This window comes from Hypanus sabinus, chromosome 7 (assembly GCF_030144855.1).
Source record: "Hypanus sabinus isolate sHypSab1 chromosome 7, sHypSab1.hap1, whole genome shotgun sequence".
Taxonomy (NCBI): Eukaryota; Metazoa; Chordata; class Chondrichthyes; order Myliobatiformes; family Dasyatidae; genus Hypanus; species Hypanus sabinus.
The window spans coordinates 72,597,463-72,624,031 of NC_082712.1; the positions used below are offsets into that span (position 1 = coordinate 72,597,463).

At 39.8% G+C, this 26,569-nt stretch overlaps 1 protein-coding gene across 1 annotated transcript in view; it reads right to left on the reverse strand.

Moving 5' to 3' along the window:
* The window catches only part of dnah6 (dynein, axonemal, heavy chain 6), a 351,317-nt gene that overhangs the window by 93,611 nt on the left and 231,137 nt on the right, over positions 1 to 26,569 (reverse strand). The window contains exons 53-58 of the mRNA XM_059974878.1: positions 24,618 to 24,741; positions 19,023 to 19,219; positions 13,014 to 13,217; positions 8,905 to 9,030; positions 1,508 to 1,672; positions 1,099 to 1,166 (exon numbers count right to left, since the gene is read on the reverse strand). Of these exons, the coding sequence (XP_059830861.1) occupies positions 1,099 to 1,166; positions 1,508 to 1,672; positions 8,905 to 9,030; positions 13,014 to 13,217; positions 19,023 to 19,219; positions 24,618 to 24,741 (884 nt within the window). The remainder of the gene's footprint in view (positions 1 to 1,098; positions 1,167 to 1,507; positions 1,673 to 8,904; positions 9,031 to 13,013; positions 13,218 to 19,022; positions 19,220 to 24,617; positions 24,742 to 26,569) is intronic.

Sequence of the window (26,569 nt, forward strand, 5' to 3'; positions counted from 1 at the left end):
ATTCTGCAGATCCTGAGATCACAATGTTTTTTTTAGCATTTCTCCAGTAATCAGAGACTCTCAACTTTGGAGGAGATCATTATAATGGACCTGCTTGTTTCTGGCCATTCTGGAAACAGAGGACCTTTCTCTCTAACAAAGATTTATACACCTTCATTGTATGAACATAGCAGCAGAATTTCTCCTCTGTTGCAGCATTATGTATATTACCCCATTGTTTCAAAGGAGGTTTAAAGAGAATGATCCCAGGAATGAAAGGGTTAATCTATGAGTGTTTGATGGCTCTGGTTCAGCACTCATTGGAGATTAGAATAATGAGGGGGGATCTCATAGAAATGTATTGAAAGACCTAGATAGAGTGAACATGGAGAGGCTGTTTCCAACATCGGGAGAGTCTTACACCAAAGGGAAAAGAGTTGGGGAGGAATTTCTTTAGCCAGAGAGTGATGAATCTGTGGGATTCATTGACACATATGTTTGTGGAAGGCAAATCATTGAGTATATTTAAAATGGAGGATGATAGATTCTTGGTTAATAAGGATGTCAAAGGTATGGGGAGAAGATAGGAGAATGGAGTTAAGAGGGAAAATAAATTAGCCACAATCGAATGGCAGGACAGCCTCAATAGGCCAAACAGCCTAATTCTGCTCCTTTGGGCATTATATCTTTAAAGGTAAATATCCTTATTGATATAGAATGAAAAGTTGAGAATGGCACAAAATTGAGGGATATCCTACTTCAGTATTTTTTTTTTGGCATAAGCCATACTAACACCGTCTCTAACACTACCTGGATTTTTGGTCAAATTTTTGTTTACAAAGGACATGATTGGCTGCAAGCACATCAATTATAGTACATCAATAATTGCATATCTGAACTTTGTATAACAGTATGACTGAATTAGTTCACACTTAATTAGGCAAACAACTCCAAGTAACTGTACACAATTGCACTTTCGTTGTTCAACTTCTAATAATCATTTTTTGTTCTCATGCATTGTGGAAACCATAAAATCACTAGTCTACATGATAGAAAATAAATTCAGAGAATGTTTTAATAATGGAAAAGTATTACATCATAAAAAGCAAGGAATCATACCTCAGTAGCTGATCTTCTAAACCAGATTTGGTCACAGTGAAGTTGATGATGGTCACCTTTATACATACCTGAAACAATAAAAAGGATAAACATGTTAAATATATAATGACAGATTTCATTTCCATTATTTCTTAAAATTGTTGTTCCAGTATCATTTCTTTTAAGTTATGAAACACAATAATGTCTGAAAGATAATTATGTAGAATAAATACATGATTCATGTATAGATTCAGCAAGTATCTTTACTTGCTTAAGTCATCATTTTGTTCACCTGAGAAGATTAGCTCAAATAATAAACAAAAGCCTATAAATGCTTAAAACAATACTGAAAATCATCACCTTTAACTATATGCTTAATCGTTGCCCAGCAGAGGTCACTGCCCATAGCAAAGAAAAAATTTTCATTTACCTCTGGTAGATAGTGTGGATTGGACATTTTAGTTGTCATGTAAAATTTGAAGTTTTTGTCATATTCAATGTCAGTATCTCCCAAACGCATAAGTAGCCTACCACCTGACATAAACGTTTGATTTAGAAGAATAGGTTCCAAGGCTGGGTCCAAACTTTCTTTCAGCTGCAATATAAAAACGAAACATTGAGTTACCAAACAAATAAATGATAGCTGTTATAATCTAATGATAGATACCAGCTAATATCCAAAGGTGTAACTCATAAGAAGTTCGATTCAGGCTTGCAAAGCCAGATCAGCTAGTTCCTCCACACTGAACCCAGTAGTGGTCAGAACATGCTGGGATTTTCCAGCATTCTGCTGGGAAAATGTCTCCAGGGTCCCTTGCAGAGTCAAAATCCAGGAGAGGATTCATAGCTCCATTAATTGAAAGGGGATTGTCAGGAAAAAAAATTTAGAAGAAAAACTAGAAGTCAGCTTTTATTTTTATTTCAGTTTAATGCTACTAAATACACGTTTGTGTGTACCTCATCAACTACTTTATTTTAGAAATAATTAATTACTTATTTTTCTACTTTAACAGTTTCTAATGTCTGAATGTCATAGGCATTTAGAGATGACTAAAAATAATAGATTTTATTGTCAGCTTAGATATGGGCAGGGCTTTACCAACTTCAAGGGGTTTCAGTGGCACAGCTTCTTTAATGTATTGCAATGCATTACCACTTATTACCACTCAAGCTACAGGATCTGTGATGCCAAGGGCCTGCTTGATCTAGATCAGGTAAGTAAGGGCACAGTTTACGTCAGGTTACAGATGGAGCTAATGACTGAGTGGAAGATGATAAGAGGACGATTCTAATGGGAAGGGGAAATTTGTTGGGCTTTAGGAGACAATCAAGAGCTGTCCTTACAGGATGAGGCTGAAGAGCAGAGCACCAGAGGAAAGGACAACAAAGAGATGGTCATGGGTGGCAGAAGAGTGAGAATCAGATTGCTTTGAGTTGGTGGACTGGACCATGTTCAAGGGCTCAACAGAGGATCTGAATGAATATGCCACATTTGTCACAGACTTTATGAAGAAAGTTGTAGACAAGTGTGTTTCCACAAAATAGTTCAATCTTTCCCAACCAGAAGCCCTACAAGAGTTCAGCAATCTGCTGAGAGCTAGATTGGTGGCATTCAGGACTAGTGACCAGGAGTGTACAAGAGGTCTTGGTATGACCTTTGGAAAGCAACCTCATATGCAAAGTGGCAATCATAGACCAAATATGAATCACGAAAGGACGCTCAACAGTTCTGGCAGTGGCTTAAAAGTCATCACCTTCTTCAAAGCAAAATCAAGCAACAAAAATGACAAGATGTCGCTCGTGTTATGACTTTTGGAAAGCCACCTCACATGCAAAATGCCAATCTTGGAGCAAACTTGAATCACAAAAATTGCTCAACAGCTCTGGCAGCTGCTTGAAAGTCATCACCTTCTTTAAAGCAAAATCAAGCAACAAAAATGACAACAAAACACAAAGCATATTGCAGATGCTGTGGTCAAAGCAACACGCACAACATGCTGGATGAACTTAGCAGGTCAGGCAGCTTCTGTGGAAATGAGCAGTCAATGTTTCAGGCTGAGACCCTTCATCAGGACTGAAAAGGGAGGGGGCAAAGGGCCTTATAAAGAAGGTGGGGGAGGGTGGGAAGGAGAAAGCTGGTAGGTGCCAGGTGAAAAACCAGTAAGAGGAAAGATTAGGGGAAGAAGAGGGGAAGCAGGGAGGGGACAGGCAGAAAAGATAAAGAAAGAATGTAAAGGGAAAGCACTATGTGTAGTAGAGGAAGGCAGAATCATGAGAGAGGTGATAGGCAGCTAGAGGAGGAGGCAGAGTGAAACTGGGATGGGGGAAGGCAGAGGGAGAGAATTACCAGAAGTTGGAGAATTCAATGTTCATGCCAAGGGGCAGGAGACTACCCAGATGATATATGAGGTGTTGCTTCTCCAACCTGAGTTTGGCCTCATTATAGCGGTAGAGGAGGCCATATATGGACATATCTGAATGGGAATGTGAAGCAGAGTTGAAGTGAGTGGCAACCGGGAGATCCTGTCTGTTGTGGCAGATGGAGCGGAGGTGCTCAACGAAGCAGTCCCCCAATCTGCGTCAGGTCTCGCCAATTTAGAGGAGGCTGCACCGGGAGAATTGGATGCAATAGATTACCCCAACAGACTCACAAGTGAAGTGTTGCCTCACCTAGAAGGACTGTTTGGGGCCCTGAATGGTGGTAAGAGAGGAGGTGTAGGGACAGGTGTAGCACTTACGCTTGCAGGGATAAGTGCCAGGTTGGAGATCTGTGGGGAGGGACGTGTGGACCAGGCAGTCATGGAGGGAACGATCCCTGTGAAAAGCAGAGAGGGGTAGAGAAGGAAAGATGTGCTTAGTGGTGGGGTCCTGTTCAAGGTGGCGAAAATTGCGAAGGATAATATGCTGGATCCGGAGGCTGTTGGGGTGGTAGGTGAGGAGAAGGGGAACTTGGTCCCTGCTGTGATGACGGGAGGACGGGATGAGGGCCAAAGTGCGGGAAATGGAGGAGATGGGGGTGAGGACATCATTGATGACGGCAGAAAGGAAACCATGATTTTTAAAGAAAGAGGACATTTGAGATGTCCTAGAATGGAAAGCCTCATCCTGGGAGCAGATGCGGCGGAAACGGAGGAACTGGGAATAGGGAATAACAATTTTGCATTTGGCAGGGTGGGAAGAGGTATAGTCGAGGTAGTTCTGAGAGTCAGTGGGTTTATAGAAGATGTCAGTGGACAGTCTGTCTCCAGATATGGAGACCGAGAGATCGAGAAAGGGAAGAGAAACGTCCAAGATGGACCAAGTGAATTTGAGGGCTGGGTGGAAGTTAAAGGCAAAGTTGATGAAATTGACGAGATCAGCATGAAGCACTGACAGCAGGATGCAGTGTCAATGTAGCAAGGGAAAAGTTGGGGAGCAGTACCAGTATAGATTCGGAGATTGTTCCACATAACCAAGGAAGAGGCAGACATAGCTGGGGCCCATGGGAGCGCCCATAGCTTCACCCTTGGTCTGAAGAAAGTGGTAAGAGCCAAAAGAGAAATTTTTAAGTGTGAGTACCAGTTCCGCCAACCAGAGGAGTGTGGTGTGTTGGGGAACTGGTGAGGTCTATTGTCAAGAAAGTAGCAGAGGGCTTTGAGGCTTTCTTGATGGGGAATGGAAGTGTATAAGGATTTCCTCAGCCCGCTCTCCCTGAACATCCCAACCCCCCTCTCCCTCCTGAGACCGCCCACTCTATACCCTCCTCTGACCCCAGCCCCAACCCTTGCCGTGTCTTCACCATCCTCTCTGAACTTCCCCTCTCTGATGCAGAATATTCTGCCCTTAGCGAGGGCCTCACTTTTGTCCCCCTCCGTCCACACCTTAGTGAATTCCATGCCCGCCATGACGCTGAATTCTTTTTCCGCTGTCTACGTCTCGAGTCTACTACTTTAACAAGGATTCTCCTCCCCCTATTAATGACCCCTTCTCCCATCTTCAACCCTCCTCCTCCTCCTCCTCCTGGACACCCCCACCAGGCCTTTTACCTGCACTCGATCTTTTCATCTCCAACTGTCGCCGAGACATCAACCGTCTCAACTTCACCACTCCTCTCCCCTGTTCCAACCTCACTCCCTCTGAACGCACTGCCCTCCACTCTCTCCACACTAATCCTAACCTCACCATCAAACCCGCAGACAAAGGTGGTACCGTAGTAGTCTGGTGAACAAACTTCACTGAGGCCAAACGGCAGCTCTCCGACACCTCCTCTTACTTACCCCTGGAACAGCACCCCACCAAAAAACATCAAGCCATTGTCTCCCATACCTTCACCACCCTTACCAACTCCGGAGACCTTCCATCTTCAGCCAAAAAACTCATAATTCCCACACCCCGCACTGCTCGGTTTTACCTCCTTCCCAAGATCCACAAGCCTGACTGACCTGGTAGACCCATAGTTTTGGCCTGCTCCTGCCTCACCAAACTTGTATCTGCCTACCTGGACTCCATTTTGTCACCCATAGTTCAGTCCCTCCCTACCTACATCCAGAATACATCCCATGCCCTCCACCTCTTCAATAACTTCCAGTTCCCCAGTCCCGACCACTTCATTTTCACTTTCGATTCCAATCCTTATACACTTCCATTCCCCATCAAGAAGGCCTCAAAGCCCTCTGCTACTTTCTTGACAATAGACCTCACCAGTTCCCCAATACCACCACACTCCTCCGGTTGGCGGAACTGGTACTCACACTTACTAACTTCTCTTTTGGCTCTTCCCACTTTCTTCAGACCAAGGCACTCATATGGGCCCCAGCTATGCCTGCCTCTTCATTGGTTATTTGGAACAGTCTATGCTTCAAATCTATACTGGTACTGCTCCCCAACTTTTCCTTTGCTACATTGATGACTACATTGGTGCTGCTTCCTGCTGTCAGAGCTTCATGCTGATCTCGTCAATTTCATCAACTTTGCCTCTAACTTCCACCCAGCCGTCAAATTCACTTGGTCCATCTTGGACACTTCTCTCCCCTTTCTTGATCTCTCGGTCTCCATATCTGGAGACAGACTGTCCACTGACATCTATAAACCCACTGACTCTCATAACTACCTCGACTATACCTCTTCCCACCCTGCCAAATGCAAAAATGTTATTCCCTATTCCCAGTTCCTCCGTCTCCGCTGCATCTGCTCCCAGGATGAAGCTTTCTTTTCTAGGACATCTCAAATGTCCTCTTTCTTTAAGGATCATGGTTTCCCTTCTGCCATCATCAATGATGCCCTCACCTGGACCATAACCTTCTATAACCTTATCATCCATGTATCACCCTTAACCTATGACCTTTTGTTCTAGTTTCACCCAAGCTCAGAGGAAAAAGCCTCGATGTGAATATTCCTACTACATTTAAAAACATTTGGATGAGTACTTGAATCACCAAGATATAACATGCTGCAAGACTAAATGCCAGTAAATAGGATTATTATGGAGAGAACTTGAAGGTCAGCATGGATATGGTGGCTAAAGGCCCTGCTTCTGTTCTCTAGAATTTTGTGTGAGTACATTATTTGCCAGCCATGTTACATGTGTGTTTAGTATTTGGAAAACAGCTCTATTTCCACCTTTACTATCTATATTTTTCCCTTTCAGGGTTCTTTTGAAGACCCTGACCTGGAGTTACACACATGCTTCAGTTCTTTGTGGGAATGGGACTCATTCTTAAGAGTTCTACGACTGGCCGTTATTCGATATGCCAAGGGTTTGGCCTGAGAACCTCGATCATGTTTGGAAGCCTAAGACCTCAGGGCTCTGCAGACAGGCTGGTCAGTGTCTGAGCGGGAGGCTCATGTGTCATCGGGGAGGCTGGAAAATCTTTCGCTGTGGGCCCAAAGACCCGAGGTCTTTGTGATTTTCAGACACAGAGCTCGAAAAAAGTGACAGAATGGACTTCTAACATCGTAAACCAACAGGTTTTTGTTATGTCTCCTGCCCGCTGTGAAAATAGAGGACACCTCCCTTTTCCATGCCAGGGAGAGAGAGAACCTGTGGTTTATGAAGTGTTCAATGAAACGCAAAGCCTTTGGGGTAACTGGTCTGTGTCTTTGCTATTGCTTAGTACATGCTTAGGCTCAGTGATGGTACCAATGCGCCTTTTTTTGCTGGTGGGAGGAGGGGGGAGTTGTTGCTTGCTGCCGCTTATGCACGGGAGGGGGGAACTGGGCGGGGAATTTGGTGTTCTTCCATTTAACTGAAGTTCATTCTTTGGGGCACTTCTCTGCTTTTGTGGATGTTTACGAAGAAAATGCATTTCAGGATGTATATTGCATTACATTTCTCTGACAATAAATTCGACCTTTGAACCTTTGAACATGCAGATCTTTTAATTTTCTGACTTTGTTCATTAATGGATACAGCTTTGCATTTCTTGACACACATTGTATATGTGAATATGTGTTTGTAAACATACAATTTATAATGTAAAATCAAATACATAACCTTCAGAAATAACATTTTGTTGGGGAGATTGTTGGGGATTTCCTGTGGCACAGCTAGAGGTTGACAAGATAACACACTTTTTGAAAGGGTAGAGATTGAACCATGGGACAGATCAGGCTTATAGCCTGATACCAGCTCAAGTGGCCTCTGCTCTGTTCCTGGACTCATTGGCACTGAGTCTGGATGCATTCTATAATGAATTGAATTAGCTCTTCAGTTATACACATGCTATAAATGGCACACCTACAGTGGTTAAATTTATATAAATATCATCATCATTCACAAGAAAGACATAGAACATAGAAGAATATATCACTGGAACTGGTCCTTCAGCCTGGTGTGTTATGGGAAACTAATTAAACTAGTAATTAAATGTTTAACTAAGCCAGACAACTGCTTCGTTAGGAAAAAAATATCGTTTTCATTGTTTTAATTAACTTGTGCCAGTGAATTATACATTTTATATATATATAAGAATATATAATAATGAGTATTTTTAAAACTCTTTTTAAAACATGTTTAAGGGACTTTACAAACCATAAATTGTCTGGTGGCCAGCCATTAAGACATGCTATGCACTGGGCCTTAGGTCAAGCTACCCAAGATATACATACTGCTTGCAGCCAACTCTGTTGCACATCGAAGCTATGATGTTAGGTTTTCAAAGCAGTCAGAAGTCAATCTAATAGGAGATAATATTTATCTCTGTTTTCCTGAGACAAGAAATTCTTCACTTTTAATAAACAGTTTGAAATCCAATAGTATATGTTTTCCCGGGGAGAGAGCTATGTTGGTTTTTATTTGGATCACGGTATTAAGTGACAGCATTTAAATAATTACCTTGTTTGGAAAGTAAGAATTAATGCCTTAAATTCCTTAAATTCCTAACCTGCCCACCACCTCACTCTGGATCCCGTCCTCCTCCCTTTTATTCTATGATCCATTCTCTTCTCCTACTAGATTCCTTATTTAGCCTTTTATCTCTTCCACCTATCATCTCCCAGATTCTTATTGTATCCCCCTTTTCACCTGGTTTCACCCATCACCTGTCACCTTGTATTCTTCCCCTTCCCTCCAGCTTCTTATTCTGGCTTCTGCCCCTTCCTTCCCTGTCTTAATGAAGGGTCCCAACATGAACCATCAACTGTTTATCCCTCTCTATAGATGCTGCCTGATCTGCTGAATTCCTCCAGCATTTTGTGTTGTTGTTAAGTATTAATGCTGGATGTGTAATGACCATTTTTACAAGTGTTTTTCAATGCGTGTTGTTGTTTGTGTTACTGTTCAATAATGTCCTGCCTGTTGCGCTGCTTATTTGAGTGAAAGGAAAAATGAGTATGACAGAATACAGTTACCTCTTCCAAAAGTATAGGCATGCCAAGCCGAATAGCATTTTCTAATGTGCGCAAGAGTCCAGAGTCTGTCAGTTTAATTATCTTCAAGCCATTCTTAGCCTCCATATTCCTTATCCAGCGATTTGCCTGTGAACAATTTAAAATCAATTATCAACAATATCATGTACACATGTACATATAAACATTGCTACGTCAATTTACAGCATTTGTTCACCATTGAATTTTGAAACTACATTGTAACCCTGCATTACAATGCAGGCACGAGGAAATCTGCAGATGCTGGAAATTCAAACAAATGCTGGTAAAACATAGCAGGCCAAGCAGCATCTGTAGGGAGAAGTGCTGTCGACGTTTCAGGCCAAGACCCTTTGTCAGGACTAACTGAAAGGAAAGATACTATGGCCAGCATTTTGTGTGTGTTGTTATTACAATGCAGGGTTACGTTCCTAAAAAAGCATCCTTATCACAATTTTCTGTGCTGTAAGCTCCCTGCTCCCCCAACAAATCTCATATTTTATGTGAAGCTGCATTACGATGGGAGGTTGCTCTCTCACGGTATTGTCCCGGTGGGTGTTCAGTTCACAGACCTTGTTGGCAGAAGAAAATTGGTTATGGTCTTAATTAACTGAAAAAAATTGTAACATTATTCCCCAAAATGTCAGTGTACAAGTACCAGCAGCTTGCAGTTATTGTCCTTGGTAAATTAATTTAATTCTGTATATTTATTTGTGTATTTTTCTACATAAATTTCATAATAGCATATTTTTATTCTGACTTCAATTTTACGATTTTTCAATACCTGAACTTCTGTAAAGAGGAAGGGAACTAAAAAAATTAAGCTGCACCAAAGCCCAGTTGGCATAAGTTTTAGAATTTCAGCTTGGAGCTTAATAATATCCATATGTTTGCTATCTCAGTGTATTTTGTGGCTGACCAATTTTTATTCACACCAAGCTGGAATCAATTGTTGGCATCCGTGCATTAATCAGATGCTCTGTAAGATCTGGCTCAACATGAGAGTTAGCGAATTGCCAAAAGCAACAGCTAAATTGCTTTTTGAAAGAGGAACAGAAAGTCAGCGGAAGACTACATTTTCTTACATACTCTTATCTGAAAAAAATAAACCGATGAATATGTATGTTAAATAAAAAAAAATACAGCTTTCTATCAAAGTCACTTTGTTTACAATCTACTTCCAGATAGTGGGAAATGTATCCTGTCAAACAAGGAAAGAACAGAAAATTCTAAAAGGATATAGAAACTAATTGGCTTTTAATATGGCCAAGAAATAATGATGTATGGAATTCCTACCCCCTTTTCAAAAGTATTCATAATATATGAGTTTTTAAGCAGTAACAAACGTGCCATTTTTTCCCTACCACCCCCAATAGTGGATGAGATTTTCATCGTGATGCAGACTTTTTGCAAGAAATTCACCAACACAGATCTGCTTTCATACAGAAGATGACACACAACCATTAGCTGTAACAACAGATTGTTGGGCAGTCTTGTCATTATATGAGTCAACTACTCAGAATGTCAATTATCATTAGTTAGATCCCAGGGAATCATTGACAAACAATAGAACAGAACTCATGGAAGATGATAGTGAGTTCATATCTAAACCTCTCTCAAATCTTATTTCCTTCTTATTGCACAATCTCTTCTGCCTTAGAATATGTTTCTCCTCTCCCAAAGCACTATGCCTTTCTCTCATCAAATATTCTGAAATTTACTGAAATACCTCTCATTTTTTGAAACTCAGCAGAAAGCAGGCTCTGTCTACACAATTTCACCTCAAACAGGAGATCCATCAAATTACAAAGCTTCATTCTTGGGAAGTATATACTTTTCAGAGTAAGCAATGAAAAGGTATAAAATGATCTAAATACTGTCTCCAAAACATTTTCAATGGTGGACCAAGAAAGCTTTTGTTAATGTGAGAGAAGTGAACTACTTTATTTCACCAATAATAGTCTAGAATTGTTTAGTGCCTTAAAAACAACAATGGGTTGTGATGGGCAAACCGAGTTTGAAACGGGGTCCAAAATTGACCCTATGAACTGTGCTGCTAATGAGAGAGAGAGACAAGATTTAATGTTATGGTTCCTCTGCTGATTGTTTACCTTTCTTCAAGGACACTTTGCCTGTTTGTTAAGATTCCTGCAGAAAGAGCAGGGCAGAGCTGACTGATGGACAGCCAGTGTCTAGCATATGGTGATAAAAAGCAAGTCCGCTGGGACACAGACAGACACACCATGGGACACTGAACGAGTTTTGTGCACCCTCGTGAAGGTGGAGTTTTGGAGGATCGATTCGGGGAATCAGTCAGTGGCTCACAGTGTGAAAAGGTGCGACTGGTGGGGAACTATGTGATAGTTCCACCACTGAAGAATGGTCATATGTATTATGGTCATAGTCGATGACCACAACAGGACGTTGGGAGACAACGGGAAGAACAACGGCAATGGCATCACCTCTCAGCCTCTCTCTCTCTCTCCAACGTTACTCAACCAACTACCTCCACTGAGCTGAACTGAACTCTTCACCATCGTAAGACTATCCATTTACCCCTAGGTTTGAAAGAGCCTGGTTTTGGTTCCTATTTCCACACTTTTGTATAAATATCTATATATTATTGCTAACCTGTTTCATATATTTGCATTCTATAGTGCTGTATTGCATAGTTTACTAATAAACACTATTAGTTACTAGTAATACCAGACTCCAAACTGTTTTCCATTTCTGCTGGTTCTTTAACCCGGTCACGGGGTAAGTGACAGCGTCATGTACTAACAGATTTGTTGTATAAAGACTTTATGTGACAATGTTCTACAATGCATGTGACCCAATGCAAAATACCTTCAATGCCAAGCTCTTTTCCTTTGAGTCATGTTTTATCTTACGTCTTTTTTCTAAAAACATAAATAAATGTATCTAAAAATGTGATACTGAAATTGTAAGCCCTTTAAAATTATTTCTGTAATTTTAAACTACTTAGGAGTTTGAGGGATTTGATATGTCACTATCTATTTGTAAATGCTAAAAATGTATGCCAGAGACCATCCTGGCAAGTTGCTACACAACCTGGAATGGAGGCTCCAATGCATTGAATCATAGGAAGCTGCAGAGGGCTGTAGACAGAACCAACTCCATCAAAGGCACAACCCTCCCTACAGTCAAAATCTTCAAAATCCGGTGTCTCAAGAAAGGGGTACCTATCATTAAGGACCTTCACCGTTCAGGACATGCTGGTTTCTCATTTATACCATCAGGCAGAAGACTGAGGAGCTTGAGGACCCACACTTAATGACTTACAAGCAATTTCTTCCTCTCCACCATCAGATTTCTGAAAGCTCCGTAAGTCCATGAACACTCCCTGAATATTCCTTTACTGTACTATTCATGTATTTTTTTTATAATTTATAGACTTCTATGTCTTTGCACTGAATTGCTACTTAGAATAAGAAATTTTACATCATAAATCAGATTCTGACTGATTCTGAAATGGTAGATCCCAAATGACATGACAACTTGATTCTTTTGTTAAATCTTCCATTTCCACTGTGTGTTCTCAGTCTTTTTTCCCACTAAAGTAGTAGTCTGAATCCAACAGGGAGAGCCAGCTACATGCAGTTTCTGAGAAGTTATGACAGGAAATCTGCCTTCAGAACCTATCTGTGACTGCACCCAAAGCAAATTCAACAACATTATTCATTTCACTGGCAAGGACAGAGGCATTTCTCATTTTGCTGAATTAACCGAGTTAGCAAATGAGCTTAATTGTTTTATAGGATTTAGTGCTACGATTTTAAAATAACACTCTAGTTTTCTATATATTTTATTGAAAAAAATGATTATACAATATGCTGAAAATAATGTTATCACTAGTAGTGCAGAAAAAAACTTTCCTTACTTGCAAGGTACTTCTAATTGCAAACCAACATATCTTTTCAAATGTTGATGCAATGCAACGAAATTAAGTTAAGATTTTAATTACTAGTTCATTCCAAAAATAGCTTTTTCAAAGTGTTGCCACCGTAAAAGTCATGCGAACTCCATGAAAAATGTGTCTTATGCTACTTATGGTACAGCTTATGTATTCTAACCTGATCCTGTGGATCAATCATCAAGGGCCATCGGTGACCCCGGTTCACAAGAATGCCATTCTCTGTAGAAATGTTATCTCGTGGTAAACCATCTGTGTTCCATTGGCGAATCTCATAGGGATCACCTAAGATGCTAATGAGACTGAAGTCTGAACTGATGGGGATTCCAAGTTCTGTGCAGCCTTTAATCCAGTCATCAATTAGCTATAAAAAAATCAATAACTTGATTAATAATCTGTTCCCAAATGCTGAATCTAGTTTATAATGAACAGATGTACATAAATTGTAAATACGCTGCAATTATTGACATGAAAAACAAACTGCATCAAATCTAAATTCACCAAGTGCATTGTTAAGGCCTATTATAAGAAAAACCAATATAGAATTTTACAAATTTTGCTGCCAAGAAAAAGCAAAAGTTTAACTAACAAAAAAGTTGTGCTATTCAGCACAGTACACTGATTTGGCTCTAGATGTTATAGTAAATTATGCTTAATAGTTTAGGATACACCTACTAAGGAGGCAGAAAACCTATGGTTAGTTATTACATTAATTCTAACATCAACAGACACCATAAGTTTAGAAAATTGGAAGATGAATAAATTAATTGGTTCCATTGTAAAGTTTTGCTGCATTTCTTCATTGTAAAGTTTCTTCCATCCCATCTATTCCCTAACATGCTAATACCATGGTTAAGATTTCTACTGCTACGCTGTAAGGTATTTTTATTTTAGCAGAGTGTCCTGTTAGAAACTGTTTTTTGGCTTCAGCTAAAGATACGGAGCCATGTTGTCCAACTTAGGAATGTTGTGTCAGCCTTCCAGGGTTGTCTTGGTATGTGTTATAACTTTCTGCCCAGTGAGATGCATGATACATTTGAGAGTGCCAGTTAGGAGCAGATTTCTTAAGGACAGTAATCTGGTTTGGGTTTTGGGGGTGGGGGGGAGCTGCGGAGCGGTGCACAAGGGAAGATGCCACAGAATGCCTTTCAAAGGAGAGTCCCCATTGAAAGAAGTACTTTGTGCAGATGAATGGCTCCAAGGAGGAAGGGCCAATACTCCTGAGAGAGGCAGTTCATTCAAGATGGTCTTCAAGGTAAGTTCTGGCTGTGTCAGGCACCTCCATGCAGACCATTGGTTCAGCACATGAGTAAAATGTTACAACCAACTACTGCAGAAATTAGCTCCAATGTTTACGTGCATATTGGACTGTTTGAATTCTAATGGGCCCTTTGCTCTTTCTTTCCCTGTTAACTATTCAATAAAGTTGAAAATTGGTAAATATACTTCCTTCATAATTTTATGGTAGTGTTCAATCTATCATTTCTTGGTGACCGAATATAGTGTGTAAGCAGAATTTACACAGCATGTACTACAATCAATGTCATGGTTGAATCCCAAATCATATTGACCCTAGATGTGTGTTTCTTATGGAAGGTGGCCTTCTTACCACTGAGTCACATGGCTGTTAACAGAGTTAGCTAACGAGGCAAGTTTGCACATGAGCCCAAGTGAGAGAATTGCACAAGCTACTATGACCGTCAGTCATAAATTCTTTAACCAAAAAGGAAAAGAAATGGCAGAGGTATTCTGTCTTCTTCCTATGGGGAAATATTTGAAATCCAGTAAGTACATTACTAGTTAACAGATGAGCATCTCAACCTGACTAAAACTTGATGGGGTCGAAGAAATTTTCGTTGTGCTGGATTTCTTTTGAAAAATATTTAAATTAACAACAGATAAGAACTAACAAAGCTAGCAACATTTATCTTTGAAAGCACATCTCATAAATAACTCATTATACAGCATAAGCTGGTTAAAATTTTCACTTCCATTTCATACAAGGTGATTCAAACAACAACATAGCCTGGATTTTGCTATCAGGAGTGAATAAATGTCAACGGCTCTTCATTCTACTTGTCATAGACTTCCTGTAAATCTTTTTAAATAGTTTGGAAAAAAAAGTTAATCATAAAGATCACTGCAAAGGATTCTGAACCTTTGAAGCCCCAAAGCCAAGTTGATTGCTGAATTTGAAGTGAAATTCACAGATATAGATTAAGATATAGTACATCCCCTGAAACATTTAATTCAAATTCACATGATGCACAGTAGCTGAAATAAAGGGAAGACAAGAAAGATGGGAATAACTAAGACAGGCTCAGCTAAATGATCCCATAGAGGGCCTCAAATATAGAGCCGTTAAAGGATTTTGAAAGATGAGGTAAATAATTAAAAGGATTGAAAGATTACTGCATACATACTGGGTGATGGGGGTCCTTAATGATGGATGCTGCTTGTTTGCTCCTTGAAGATGTCCTGGTTGCTGGGGAAGCAAGCACCTATGATGGAGCTAACTGAGTTCACAGTACATCTGTAGAAATTTGCATGTGTCTTTGCTGACATATCAAATTTCCTCAAACTCCTAATGAAATATAGCTGCTGTCATGCCTTGTTTGTAACTGCATCGATATGCTGGGCCCAGGATAGATCTGCAGAGATGTTAACACGCAGGAACTTGAAAATGCTCACCCTTTCCAATTCTGATCCTTCAATGTGCTGTGTGTTCTCTTGTCTTACCCTTTCTGAAGTCCACAATCAATTCTTTGGCCTTACTGATTTGAGTGCAAGGTTTTTACTGCAACACCAATCAACCAGCTGGTGTATCACTCTCCTGTTTGCCTTCTCATCCCAATCTGAAATTCTGCCAACAATAGTTGTGTCGCCACAGATTTATAGATGGCATTTGAGTTGTGCTTAATCACACATTCATGGGTGTAGAAACAGTAAAGCAGTGGGCAAAGCACACATCTTTGAGGCATGCCAGTGTTGATCATCAGTGGAGTAGAGATATTATTTCTGATCCACAGACTGTGGTCTTCTGGTGAGGTAATATTATTGTGTGACTGTATCTACTGTGTTTTGCACCTTGGCTCCAGATGAACAATGTGTTCTTCAGCTGTTTGCATGAGTATGGGTGAATGCCTATTAAACTTGAACTTTTCCACAATTGTTTCCTCTAACTGAAATGTGTACAACTGCTAACCTTTTTCCAGGTTTCACTGGCCAAGTTACCAATATTAAGGCTGGGAAATATGGGAAGACTAAATATTCCCAGTTGATTCCATGAAAAATCCCAATGGCATAATGCAATTATCTCAGAATCAATGATGAGTTGAGCAGAAGTTTAGACTTTTCCCTTTGATCAGGAATTCTGAACCTTCTCCCAGTTATATGGGTAAAAGGTGGCAGCTCAGTTTCTGAATCATCAGCTTTTATGCCTATAACAGGGAGAAGGTTCAGCTTCTGAAGAATTATTCATTTCAAGTTTAATTGTCATTCAACTATACATGAATACATAGAAATGTAGAAAACCTAGAAACATGGAAAACCTACAGCACAATACAGGCACTTCGGCCCACAAAGTTGTGCAGAACATGTCCCTACCCTAGAAATTACTAGCCTCACCTATAGCCCTCTATTTTACTAAGCTCTATGTACGTACCTATCCAAAAGTCTCTTAAAAGACCCTATCGTATCTGCCTCAACCACCTTTGCCAGCAGCCCATTCCACGCACTCACCACTCTGATTAAACAACTTACCCCTGACATCTCCTCTGTACCTTCTCCCCAGTACCAAACCTGTGTCCTCTTGTGGCAACCATTTCAGCCCTGGGAAAAAGCCTCTGACTATCCAACAATCAATGCCTCTCAACATCTTATATCCCTGTATCAGATTACCTCTCATCCTCCGTTGGTCCAAGGAGAAAAGGCCGAGTTCACTCAACCTATCCTCATAAGACATGCTCCCCAATCCAGGCAACATCCTTGATAATCTCCTCTGCACCCTTTCTATGGCTTCTACATCCTTCCTGTAGTGAGGTGACCAAAACTGAGCATAGTACTTCAAGTGGGGTCTGAGCAGGGTCCTATATAGCTGCAACATTACCTCTCAGCTCCTAAATTCAATTTCACAATTGATGAAGGCCAATACACCATACACCTTCTTAACCACAGAGTCAACCTGTGCAGCTGCTTTGAAATTCCTATGGACTCGGACCCCAAGATCCCTCTGATCCTAACCCCGAATGCCAAGAGTCTTACCATTAATACTGTATTCTGCCATCATATTTGACCTACCAAAATGAACCACATCACACTTATCTGGGTTGAAGTCCATCTGCTACTTCTCAGCCCAGTTTTACATCCTATCAATGTCCCGCTGTAACCTCTGACAGCCCTCCATACTATCCACAACACCTCCAACCTTAGTGTCAATAGCAAACTTACTAACCCATCCTTCCACTTCCTCATCCAGGTCATCTATAAAAATCATGAAGAGTAAGGGTCCCAGAACAGATCCCTGAGGCACTCCACTGGTGACCAACCTCCATGCAGAATATGATCCATCTACAACTACTCTTTGTCTTCTGTGGGCAATCCAGTTCTCGATCCACAAAGCAATGTCCCCTTGGATCCTATGCCTCCTTACTTTCTCAATAAGCCTTGCATGGAGTACTTGCTGAAATCCATATACACTACATCTACTGCTCTTCCTTCATCAATGTGCTTAGTCATATCCTCAAAAAATTCAATTAGCTCATAAGGCATGACCTGCCCCGGACAAAGCCATGCTGATTATTCCTAATCATATTATACCTCTCCAAATAAGCTAAATGAGACAGTGTTACTGAGGGGCCAAGATACGAAACACAGTACCAACAGTCACACACCTTGTTTTCTGTCAATTGAATACCAGGGGTGGGAAGGTTCTGCACACCTCCTTCAGTTACTCTGCCAATGAGCAACTCGCTGATAGTTTAAAACTGTGGTACTTTAAGCTCTTAATGTCTAACAGGGTCCTGTGATCTCAAAAGACATGTTTAAAAAGGACACTAGCACCCGTTGTTGGCCTCCATAGCTATAAAATTGTCCAGTTTTGTCCTATTAATAAAGGCAAGGGAATTTCAAATCCAACTAATTGCCATCCAATGGTTTATTCTCAATCACGTTCAGAGTCATGGGAAGTGTCATTGACAGTAACTTTCTGATTTTAACTTTTGTATTTGTAAGTGCAGGTGTTGGCAGTTATTTTCCAAGTTATCTAAGTAACTTAAGAGCACTATTACTATTTTCACTGAAATAAATGACAATATACATACAATCAAGTTAATTTTTTCACTAATAATGATACAACACTACTTTAGCAGCAGTGGCAGCACCACTAGGATGACTTTCTATTTTCCTAATGATGGTGTCTATAACAGGCTTTCAAGTTATCTCCTGATGTTTAGATTATAAACTTGAGAAACTGGTTCACATTTTGCTGTTTTTTTCCACAACTAAGTGACTGAGAATTGATTTAACATAGAGTATTTCACATTTGCAATCATTCCTGAGTTACCTACACCCTTAGTCAAAGGCTGAAGGAGCTCAGACTTCCTTTCTAATTCAATAATAATACACATTTTCTTAACTATCCAATTAATGATTCATTTTTGAAGTCACTACATCAAAATTTATATAATAACACAAATCAAATGATCCAGTATCTATAAGGTTGCCTACTTGCCATCACAAAAAACTTTGACAAACCTCTATTGACGCACAGTGGAGAGCATCTTAATTGGTTGCATCACAGCCTGGTCTGAAAATGCCAAAGTCTAAGAACAGAAACAGCTACAGAGAATGGTGGATGCATCCCTGTTCCATCAAAAGCAAAGCCCTCCACTCCCATTTACATGGAGCACTACCACAAGTAAGCAACATTGGTTAGCAAAGACCTTCACCATACAGGCCATGCCTTTTGCATGCTTGTCAGTCTTTGTTTACATATAGTTTTTCACAAATTCTGTTGTATTTCTTTATTTTCCTGTAAGTGTTTGCAAGAAAATTAATCTCAAGGTAGCATACTGGGATGTATACATACTTCAATAATAAATTTACTTTGAATTTGGAGCCCTCCTCCTCTCTGTTTGAAATATATGAATATAAAATTATATTGTCATACCATATGTCGGTAATGAGCAGTAAAGGCTCCATAATATGCAACACATGCTGATGCAATGAAGACATTTCCAATTACATTTGATATTTCCTCTTCAAACATAATTATGCCCTCTTGCCAGCGAACTTGTTCATCTCCAAGAGCAGCTGTAAGTTTTCCAGCACGCACTAGTCGGGCCTGAGTTAAGGCCATTGTTTGAGCTAAAGAGAAGGAAAGAAAACATACAAGTCAAACAGAGAGGCAGATGAATATATTGAATACAATGAATTATGCCACATAAAGAACATATTAACTGAATATACTTGGAAAAGTATGGAAATCAAAAGAGAAGATGCTGGAAATTAGAAACTAAAACATACAATGTTGCAAAATTACAAGTCAGAAGCATCTGAGGAACAAGAAAGAGAGTTACTGATTTCTTTCAGCCTTAAGTATTAAATCTACTTTTTTGCCAACAGATGTTCTGCTGAGTGTTACCAGCATTTTCTCTTATTGTTTGGAAAAGTGCCAATAATTCTTTTGTACACATGTGATTGATGGTTTTATCAAGAGGTGCTTAAAAATGCTTGTTTAGTTTGAGCTTTTCTCAAACTGGACAGCCAAATTATTCCTCAAATTGCACAACTCAAACATTCCTTACAGACTTGGTTCAAACTTGGACAAAGGAGCCACAGGTGAGGTAAGAGTGATTACCCTTACCATCAAAGTGATATTCAACCCAGTATAGCAGTTAAGAACCCAGGTAAAAATGCAATCAAGGAAGTGAAAATATTCCACTGACTAAAATAATATCCAGTTCATATAAAAATAAGAGTGTTTATTGGTGGCTGATCACTTCAGCCGAAGTGTATTTCTGCAGGACCTCACAGGAATCATCTAAATATCCAGCTACAGATGTCTTATTATGACTTCTTCCATCATCAATACACAAATGGGATGTTTACTGAATGCTCATTTCCATCCACAGTTGCACAGGTAATGAGGTAGTTATCTGTATGTGCAACATGACATGGACAACATTCAAAGTTCTTCTGATAAGATATTTGGGGAAAAGCAACTCCATTTGTTTCTCACGCTGTTTTTTACTTCTGACATTCACTATGCCCACAACTGGTGCACAATAATTATGGCATAAACCATTTACAGGATGTATCACATCAATTCACCAAGCATTTTCTTTAGTCAGAATTGATAGAACCTTAGAAACAAGTGAGCTTTAATATTCAAAAGAATAAGGGTACCACGTATCTATGAACATGATTCCAAGACCCTTTTTAGTTTACAACTATTCCATGTCACAAATCTGGTTTTGTGGGTATATTTCCTTTTCTGCTTCACTAGGTCAAAGTTCCGCAGCTTGCTATCAAATACTGTTCTGGATGCACTTTCAACATTGGACTACAGGGGTTCAAGAAAGCTCAGATTAAATTTTCTAAGGACTATTAAGCACATAAACTAGGATAAAAATTCAATGCATTAGTTCCTCACTATATAATGTGGTATTTTGGATGAAATATTAAATCATCCTCATCCTTGCTCTCATAGCATGTGATGTGATCCCCCTACCATTGTTTGAAGTACAAATAACTACAATGTATTGTCAAAAAATTTATCTGGAACCTCTGTGTGTCTGTTGGCTGCTGTGTATTATAGCTCTAACATTCTTCACAAGTATTCTATTGCTTATAAAGTGTTTTGACATGTTTAGAGGGAAATAAAAATGCTACAGAGAATGAGTAAGTTAATTATTTCATTTTGTCTAAAGTGCCCTCCAATTTCAACCCAACCTTCAGCCTTTGCTCTCTTGTCCTCAAGCCTGGGTTGGCATGGAAGGGCAACATAGTAGCATTGCGATTAATGTAGCACTTTAGAACATCACTGATCGGTGATCATGTTTTAATTCTTGCAGCTGTCTGTAAGAAGTTTGTACATTCCCCTACTATCAACATCCTGGGGGTTACCATTGACAGGAAACTGAACTGGTCTAGCCACATAAACACTATGGCTACCAGAGCAGGTCAAAGGCTAAGAATCCTGTGGTGTGTAACTCACCTCCTGACTTCCCAAAGCCTGTCCACCATCAACATGGCTCAGGCCAGGAATGTAATGGAATACTCGCCAATCGTCTGGATGAGTGCAGCTCCATCAATATTCAAGAAGCTCGACACCATCCAGTACAAGGCAGCCAACTTGATTGGTACCCCTTCACAAGGATCTGATCCCTCAACCATCGACAAACAGTGGCAGCAGTGTGTACTGTCTACAAGATGCACTGCAACAACACACCAAAGTTCCTAAGGCAGCACTTTCCAGACCCAAAAACACTACCATCTAGAAGGATGAGAGCAGCAGATACCTTGTAACACCACCACTTGGAATTCCCCTCCAGGTCACTCACCATCCTGACTTGGAAACATATCATCATTCTTTCATTGTTGCTGAGTCAAATCTTGGAATTCTCTTCTGAACAGCACTGTGGGTGTACCTACACCTCAGGGACTGCAGTAGTTTGAGAAGGCAGCTCATCACCACCATCTCAAGGGCAACTAGGAATGGGTAATAAACATTGGCTTAGCTGGCAATGCCCACATCCCATAAATGAATAAATAAATAAATAGATAGATAAAAATTTCCTCTGTGACCATATGGGTTTCCTTCAGGTGCTCTGGCTTCATCTGTTATTCTAAAGATGTATAGGTTAGGGTTAGTAAGTTGTGGGCATGCTTTGTTGGCACTGGAAGCATGGTGACACTTGAGACTTGCCCCAGTACATCGGCAGACTGTGTTGGCCATTTATGCAAATAGCACATTTCACTATAATGAGTGCCACGGTAGCCTAGCGGTTAGCATGACACTTTTGAAGCTCTGGGCATCAGAGTTTGGAATTCAATTCCAGTGTCCTCTGTAAGGAGTCTCTGTACATCCTTCCCACAGAATGTGTTGGTTTTGTCCACAGCCTAAAGATATACCAGGTATGTGAATTCGTCATTGTAGATGGTGCAGTGATTTAGTAGGGGTTAAATTGGGGTTGTCAGGGGTTACTAGGGTGGTGCATTTCGAAGGTCTGGAAGGGCTACTCTGCACTGTATCTCTAAATAAATATATGTTTTGAAGTACAAATGACAAATAAAGCTAATATTTATCCCTTTAGCTCAGTGACACTTCATCCCCACTTGTTGATGTGTCCAAAATCCACCTAATTCATCCAAGAAAGGAGTCCAACTTAGATCTCTCTCCCAGGTCTCCTCATGAGCTTTAGGTTAATTTTGCTCAATGTCTCATTAAATCTCATAGAGTGTTTCATATCTACTGTTACATCCACTACCTCGTGGGATGGTCTAAGCACTCCACCTCAAGCTCAAGTTCTGTCACCTGCAATTTTATGAACAGCATCATTGCAGGATCAATTATAGACAATAGACAATAGGTGCAGGAGTAGGGCATTTGGCCCTTCTAGCCAGCACTGCCATTCACTGTGATCATGGCTAATCAAACACAATCAGTACCCCGTTACTGCCCTCTCCCCATATCCCTCAACTCCGCTATCTATAAGAGTATCTAACTCTCTCTTGAATGCATCCAGAGACTTGGCCTCCACTGCCCTCTGGGGAAGAGCATTCCACATATCCACCACTCTCTGGGTGAAAAAGTTTTTCCGCATCTCAGTTTTAAATGGCCTACCCCTTATTCTTAAACTGTGGCCTCTAGTTCTGGACTCACCCATCAGCGGGAACATGCTTCCTGCCTCCAGCATGTCCAATCCCTTAATAATCTTATATGTTTCAATCAGATCCCCTCTCATGCTTCTAAATTCCAGTGTATACAAGCCCAGTCGCTCCAATCTTTCAACATATGACAGTCCTGCCATTCCGGGAATTAATCTTGTGAACCTACACTGCACTCCCTCAAAAGCAAGAATGTCTTTCCTCAAATTTGGAGACCAAAAGTGCACACAATATTCCAGGTGGGGTCTCACCAGGTCCCTGTACAGCTGCAGAAGGACCTCTTTACTCCTATACTCAATTCCTCTTGTTATAAAGGCCAGCATGCCATTAGCTTTCTTCATTGCCTGTTGTACATGCATGATGCTTTCATTGACTGATGTACAAGAACACCTAGATCTCGTTGTACTTTCCCTTTTTCCTAACTTGACTCCATTTAGATAGTAATCTGCCTTCCTGTTCTTGCCACCAAAGTGGATAACCTCATATTTATCCACATTAAACTGTATCTGCCATACATTTGCCCACTCACCCAACCTGTCCAAGTCACCCTCCATTCTCATAACATCTTCCTGACATTTCACACTGCCACCAGCTTTGTGTCATCAGCAAATTTGCTAATGTTACTTTTAATCCCTTCATCTAAATCAATAATGTATATTGTAAACAGCTGCGGTCCCAGCACCAAAACTTGTGGTACCCAACTGGTCACAGCCTGCCATTCCGAAAGGGACCCGTTAATCGCTACTCTTTGTTTCCTGTCAGCCAGCCAATTTTCAATCCATGTCAGTAGTCTGCCCCCAATACCATGTGCCCTAATTTTGCCCACTAATCTCCTATGTGGAACTTTATCTAAAGCTTTCTGGAAGTCCAGGTACACTACATCCACTGGCTCTCCCTTGTCCATTTTCATAGTTACATCCTCAAAAAACTCGAGACTTGGACTGATCCTTCTACTGCTATTCCAAATGTGTCGTAATTTCATATTTTATAATTGACTCCAGCATCTTTCCCACCACTGACATCAGGCTAACCGGTCTATAATTCCCTGTTTTCTCTCTCCCTCCTTTCTTGAAAAGTGGGACAACATTAGCCACCCTCCAATCAGCAGGAACTGTTCCTGAATCTATAGAACATTGGAAAATGATTACCAATGCATCCACGATTTCTAGAGTCACCTTTTTAAGTACCCTGGGATGCAGACCATCAGGTCCCGTGGACTTATCAACCTTCAAACTCAACAGTCTATCCAACACCGTTTCTTGCCTAATATAAATTTCCTTCAGTTCATCCTTTACCCTAGTTCCTTTGGCCACTATTACATCTGGAAGATTGTTTGTGTCTTCCCTAGTGAAGACAGATCCAAAGAACCTTTTTCTTGATTATTTTTGTTCTTTAAGAGTTATCCCAAATAAGTGGCTGCCTCCATTAACTGATGGCCCAATTATTGTAACTAGAGTCCTCTGTATTGCTTTATAAATTCCATGTTTAAACCAATGCAACCACATGTTTTGCTGAAGACATGTTTCAACAAGATCAGTTGTAAAACTAGAGTTCAGCGAGCAAAGTTATGCATAAAGTAAAGTTTATTATCAAAGTACATATATGTCTCCACATAAAACCCTAAAATTAATTTTCCTGTGGGCATTCTAGGAAATCTATGGAATAGTAACTATAACAGGATCAACCATAATTCATCCTTATGGTATCCAACTGTATTTTCTACAATATGCCACAAAATGAAATTGCCAGCTGTATTCAGGTAAAAATAAATGTGTGGGTACAAGCCAATTGACCTAAAGATTTCTCTCTCATTAATCTTGTATGATAAGTTTAATTGAATCTTATTGTGGAATATTTCAAAAACATATCTCACCTAGTTCCTCTTTTTCTCCAACAGTATGATCATATTGATATTGAAGATCCTCCAGCTTCAGGTCAAGTTGTCGTAGCTTGACTTGTTTTTCTTTAAGGGTTCCCAGTGTAGCATCAAGTTCCGCCTATTAATTACAATGTGTTGCACATCAAATTAATAATTAATGTAAGAATATTTTGCAGATAACTTTCAAAATTGATATATTTTTGTACCTACAACTTGTTTAAAGGATGTAGAGAGAAATCAAGAATCACCTCAGGCTCTGGGAGAACACACTGTTGACTAGGATGAGATGTTGGGGACCACAATACAAAGAAAGATTGTGTAATTGACACCCAGTCAGTATCAGCAGAGATAGCCTTACCACCCTGTGAGCTATTTCATTGTAAGCAAACTGGAGGACAGAACAAGCAAATGTGAGATTCATCGAGCTTTTGACAGTATCTAAAATCAGGGAATGCATTTTGAAAGTTGCAAAAGTAAACTGAAGATTTGAATACTTAAAGAATTTTGAAAGTAAACAAAAGAATGATCAAGTCTTGTTTGAAACTACCACATAATTCTTTGCGTTCTCTGAACAAATCAAAATTAATAAAGAAGCATTACTGTTAGAAAAAGACCAGCCAATGACTTTGCCTAATAACTATACCATCTTATTAAACATGGTTCACCACGTAGTTCAGTTACTTAACTCTTTACTTTCACAACTTCCAAAACTCAGAATCAGGTTTAATATCACTGACATATGTCATGAAATCTGTTGTTTTATGACAGCTGTACATTACAAAATGTAACAATAAAAAATCTATAAATTACAATAAGAAATATATTCATAAATTAAAACAAGTAAGTAGAGCAAAAGAGAGAGAGAGAAAAGAAAACAAACAATTGTCTGTACTCAGATATTACTTGCTGTAGATGAAGCTGGTCAGGATTTGATGCTGGCTCTGGCTGCTCTTCTCCAATGGCTGGACTCCAGGGGGACTAACACTGATCAACCCATGAGGCACTTTTTAATATATTTCTTTGTATACTTCCTAGCCTGGTTCCCTACTACCAGTTGCATGGCTATCTGCTTTGTTGTAATTTTTTTTTGCCACAATATGTTTATTTGCATTTTAATACCACGAAATACAGTTTTTACCTTCCTATACTGTCTTATATTATTCAGAAAATACACAAGTTGCTGTGTTAACACAACAAACAAGACAACACAAAAAAATGCTTCTCCTATTTCAACAAGTGGTAATCTATATACAAAAAATCTGTAAAATTTAACAGGTATTTATAATACAATTCAAAAATCAATATATAAATAATATAAATATTCTACAAATTTTGGAAGCTGCATTATCCACAGAAAGTAATACTCTTTTAATCTTCTGTTAAGTCCAAATCCTTGACATAGCTAATGAAAAGGGTCTCCATATATTCTCAAATATCTGCTGTTTAGACCTTAATATATCGGTTATCCTTGCCAATGGGAGACTTGATAACATCTGCCTTATCCATTGAGTAGTGCTTGGTCTGTGAGTACTTTTCCATAATTGTGCAATACATTTTTTAGCATGAAGTAAGTTGAGATCTATAAATGCTTGTTCATTTTTACTGCAATTATGTTTCTCTAGGTACAAACCCAACAGAAAGAGTTTAGGGTCCAGTGAAACTTGTTTTGAAATAATTTTCTCGATTATAGCTCGTACCTCTTCCCAGAATGCTCCAGTCTCTCTATATTGCCACATACAATGAACCAATGTACCTCTAGCTTCTGTTCATTTTGTGCATATGTCTGATCTGTTTTTGTTGTATCGGTTTAATTCCACTGGTGTGACATATGTCAACAGTAACCATTTGTACTGTATCAATTTAAGGTGAGTGTTTATTGACTTAGTATGAGCATTGGTACAAGCTGTTTTCCACTCTTCATCGGAAATTTTAAGCTGCAAATTTTC